This window comes from Solanum verrucosum, unplaced genomic scaffold, assembly GCF_900185275.1.
Source record: "Solanum verrucosum unplaced genomic scaffold, falcon-dt-bn FXZP01000280.1, whole genome shotgun sequence".
Taxonomy (NCBI): Eukaryota; Viridiplantae; Streptophyta; class Magnoliopsida; order Solanales; family Solanaceae; genus Solanum; species Solanum verrucosum.
Genome location: NW_026019982.1, coordinates 2,175,392 through 2,178,996, shown reverse-complemented (window position 1 = coordinate 2,178,996; position 3,605 = coordinate 2,175,392). Strand labels below are relative to the sequence as shown.

Below are 3,605 nucleotides of genomic sequence, written 5' to 3'. Positions count from 1 at the left end.
TGACAGGTTTAAAATTATAAAATTGAAGAACACATTAATACATATCTTTAATTTAATACCATAAAATTAAAAAAAAAATCATCATCTTTTTTTAAATTTCACATAAAATTAAAATCAAACAAATAAATTAAAACAGAAAAAAAACAGTACTAACTTGGCTTTATTAAGGTTTTTTTTTCTAAAGTATTTTTTAAACTCTTGCAGTGGGTACGTACTACTGCTTCGTTTTCATAAAAAAAAACAAAAACGTTGAGATAGATAAGTTAATTTTGTATGAAACATCAATATGAAGGTTGTATGCGCAGCTAAATTAAGTGTTGTCATCAATAATAGTAGTAATAATCTTTCGACGTTTCGTCAAGTTGTCTTCCCTGCCCCTGTTGCTGCTAATTGCATTAACTGAAGTATCTTCTTCAATTGGCTCGTTATCTGAACTCCAACTCATCTGCACGTCAAGCACGTTGACTGGTGTGCTTGTGCTTGATACCATTTCTAATATTGATTCGTATTCTTTTTTCGCTATTTCTTGCATTACATCATAGCAACTTAACAAATCATCCTGTATATGAAAAAAAAAATCAATTTTAAGTTGGTTTTGGAATGATTTATTGCATTTATAGATGATGTGATGGAACGATAATTTTTAAAAAAATCATTTTATAATAGTGTTTTAGTGCATAAAAACTTTAACTCTATGATTGTTGGAGTTTTAGTTATGGTGCACTAGGTAAAATAAAAATACACTATGAAAGTTGATTACGTATAACTTTCTAAAGTAAACATAGATCGATAACCTAAAATTAGAGAAATGATAAAATGCAACTTATAATCCGATAAAAATATACTCCCTCCGTTTCAAAAAGAATGACTTCCTTTTCTTTTTAGTTTGTTACAAGAATGACCTCTTTCTTTTTTTGATAACATTTTAATTTCAGCTTTCCACGTGACATATTTAAGGCCACAAGATTAAAGGGCAATTTTGTACATTTGACATAACTTTAATTTATGATCACAAGATTTAAAAGTCTTCTTTATTTTCTTAAATTCCGTGTAAAGTCAAACTAGGTCATTTTTTGTAAAACGGAAGGAGTACTAAATAGTATTTTCAAGTGTAGTTGCATTTTATAGTTACAATCGAAATAATAATAATTCAGTTAATTGGTTATGTGGATTTTCACCTTCTTAATGAGAGTTTAATTCTTAATCTCGTAATTTCATTTTAAAACTGCCAGCTTGTCTAAAACTATACTAGGTGAGACATTACAGGTAGGAGCATTAACATTAATGTAATTTGTTCTTATTATTGTTGTTACGATAAATTATTGAATAGTATTATTTGGTTAGTCCAACTAAAACTCTTTTGTCCGTACTAGCTAATATAAATTATAAGTAAAATCTTTAATTTGACCCATAAAGTGTGGAAAGCTCTGCCGCTGGATTTTTCACGTACAAATCACTGGCGTTAATTTTGATTAATATTTTAAGATATGAAGAAAATTATACGTAAATTATAGTGCTCCCTCTGTTTAAGAAAGAATGACACAATTTTCTTTTTAGTCTGTTTAAAAAATAAATGACTTTTTTTCCTTTTTGGCAACACTTTAAAAAATATTCTTTTTTTTTCTTGAACTCCATTCCAAGTCAAATTAGGTCATCCTTTTTTCAAATGGAGAAAGTACTCCCTCTGTCCCATTTTATGTGAGGTACTCTAATTCGACACGAAGTTTAAGAAAGTAAAAAAGACTTTTAAAACTTATGGTTCAAAACGAATGATAGAAATTTGTATGACCGTAAATCATTTCATTAAGGATAAAATAGACATTTTATAGTTAAATTATTATTTAATATAAAATAAAATATCTTTTTTTTTTTGGACTTACAAAAAAAATAAAATTAATCACATAAACTGAGATACAAGAAATACTATTTTTCGTATACTTTTAACTTACTCCAATTCAACTCTACATATCAGTTCATCTTGAGAAGCGAGACATTATGACAACTAGTATAGGACGAAGTAACAATAAATAAGCATTCATAACATTCATTATCAGTCAACTTATAATTATCATGTACTATGCTTTAGTATTTATTTTAGGTGAAAAATATCATGAACATTATTGTCTTTTCCTCTTTCTTTCTTTTTTTTCTGAAAAGAACAAAATGCATGGAACCAATGTGCTTAATAAAATAGAAAACAAAAATTGAGAAAGAATATGAGTTTACCTTTTGTACATATGAACAGTTTAAGATTGTTGTTTTATAGCATGAGAATTGTAAAGGGAAAAGCTCATGAGAAGCAGATAGAAGAGCTGAAGCTGAGATTATTGATGGCTTGAACTGCAAAATCTTGATCTCTAAAATGAAAAAATAAAACAAAATATAATTAAAACTTTTAAATCGATAATAATTTTTTTATAAAAATAATTATCACATTTGACTTACCATTTTGACTTGTGAATAAAATCTCAGTAGCTCTAGCTTTGAGAGCTTGTTGTAAGGGTAGATCTTTGAATTTAAACAACGATACGAAGAAATTAATAAAAGCAAATGCAGTAATTGAACGCATTCTCCATTTTAGGCCTCCAAGAATCAAAAGCTCCATTCGCTTTATCGTCTCGATATCAAATATCGTACCACCATCTTGCTGTACAAGGAAAAAAAATGGTTACAATAAGAGTCTATACATAAATACAAATATGGACAGTTTACACTCAGCATTATTCGAAAAATGCACCTGAATGTCAGTAACAGAGTACTCTGTTTTCTTCATTTTAAATGCTAACGAAACACAAGAAACTGCAATTAGCTTCAAGATCCACGGCTTCACATCCTACATTAACAAAAAATAAATCATAATCATTTTTTTCTCCGTAACGTTACTTATTAAAAGTTGAATGAAATTAATTATACCGGTAGCGAATGGAAGGATAGGAATCGATCGAGATAATTAATCGCAAGATATGAAAGAAAAGGACTATCAAAGGGTTGAGAAATATGTAAGATTATAGAAATGGTTGATTCACGAATGTTGATGAGAAAATCCGAGTTTATGAGAATTTGAAGGTAAGTTTTTGAAGGCATATGATGAGTTTCAATGTTGAAAAGAGGTGAAATTGTGTCTTCATCATGGCTAAATGGCAATGGATTTTCAAGGTCAAAGTCCATATTGAAGTTTTTTTTTTTTTGGTTTAGAGAGTGAGGAGGAATGGTTATAAAGAGAGGAAATAAATTATAAAAGGCTTTATGGGGGGGTGAGGGAGAGAAGAGGAGTTAATGATAAGAAGAAAAAGGTGAGAGTTGTGTCTTATTTTTTGAAACGAAACCGTAACGAGACTTCAACTTCACTCACTAGTTTTTGTTTTTTTCTTTTCTTTTGTTATATTTATATACTTGGTTCATTTTTATTCGTCGCGTTTCGCCGTTAAAAAAGATATTAGTTTCATCTCCGAACTATCAACAATCTTAAATACACTTCTCTATTTGACTAATTAAACTTAGATACATATTCGATCTATCATATAACATAGCAAGTGGTTTAAAACTCTTGTAAGAATATGAGGTTTTAATTTAAAAAATCGAGAAAAGTGTTGAAAACACTCTGG

The 3,605-nt window shown here is 28.6% G+C and overlaps 1 protein-coding gene across 1 annotated transcript; it reads right to left on the bottom strand.

Moving 5' to 3' along the window:
* Positions 1 to 310: 310 nt before the first annotated feature.
* Positions 311 to 3,168, bottom strand: LOC125817503 (putative cyclin-D6-1). The gene is made up of 5 exons (XM_049497047.1): positions 2,914 to 3,168; positions 2,738 to 2,833; positions 2,446 to 2,647; positions 2,227 to 2,357; positions 311 to 559 (listed from the first exon to the last, which is right to left on the bottom strand). Exons 1-5 carry the CDS (start codon positions 3,166 to 3,168, stop codon positions 311 to 313), a joined length of 933 nt encoding a protein of 310 aa, XP_049353004.1.
* Positions 3,169 to 3,605: the final 437 nt, after the last annotated feature.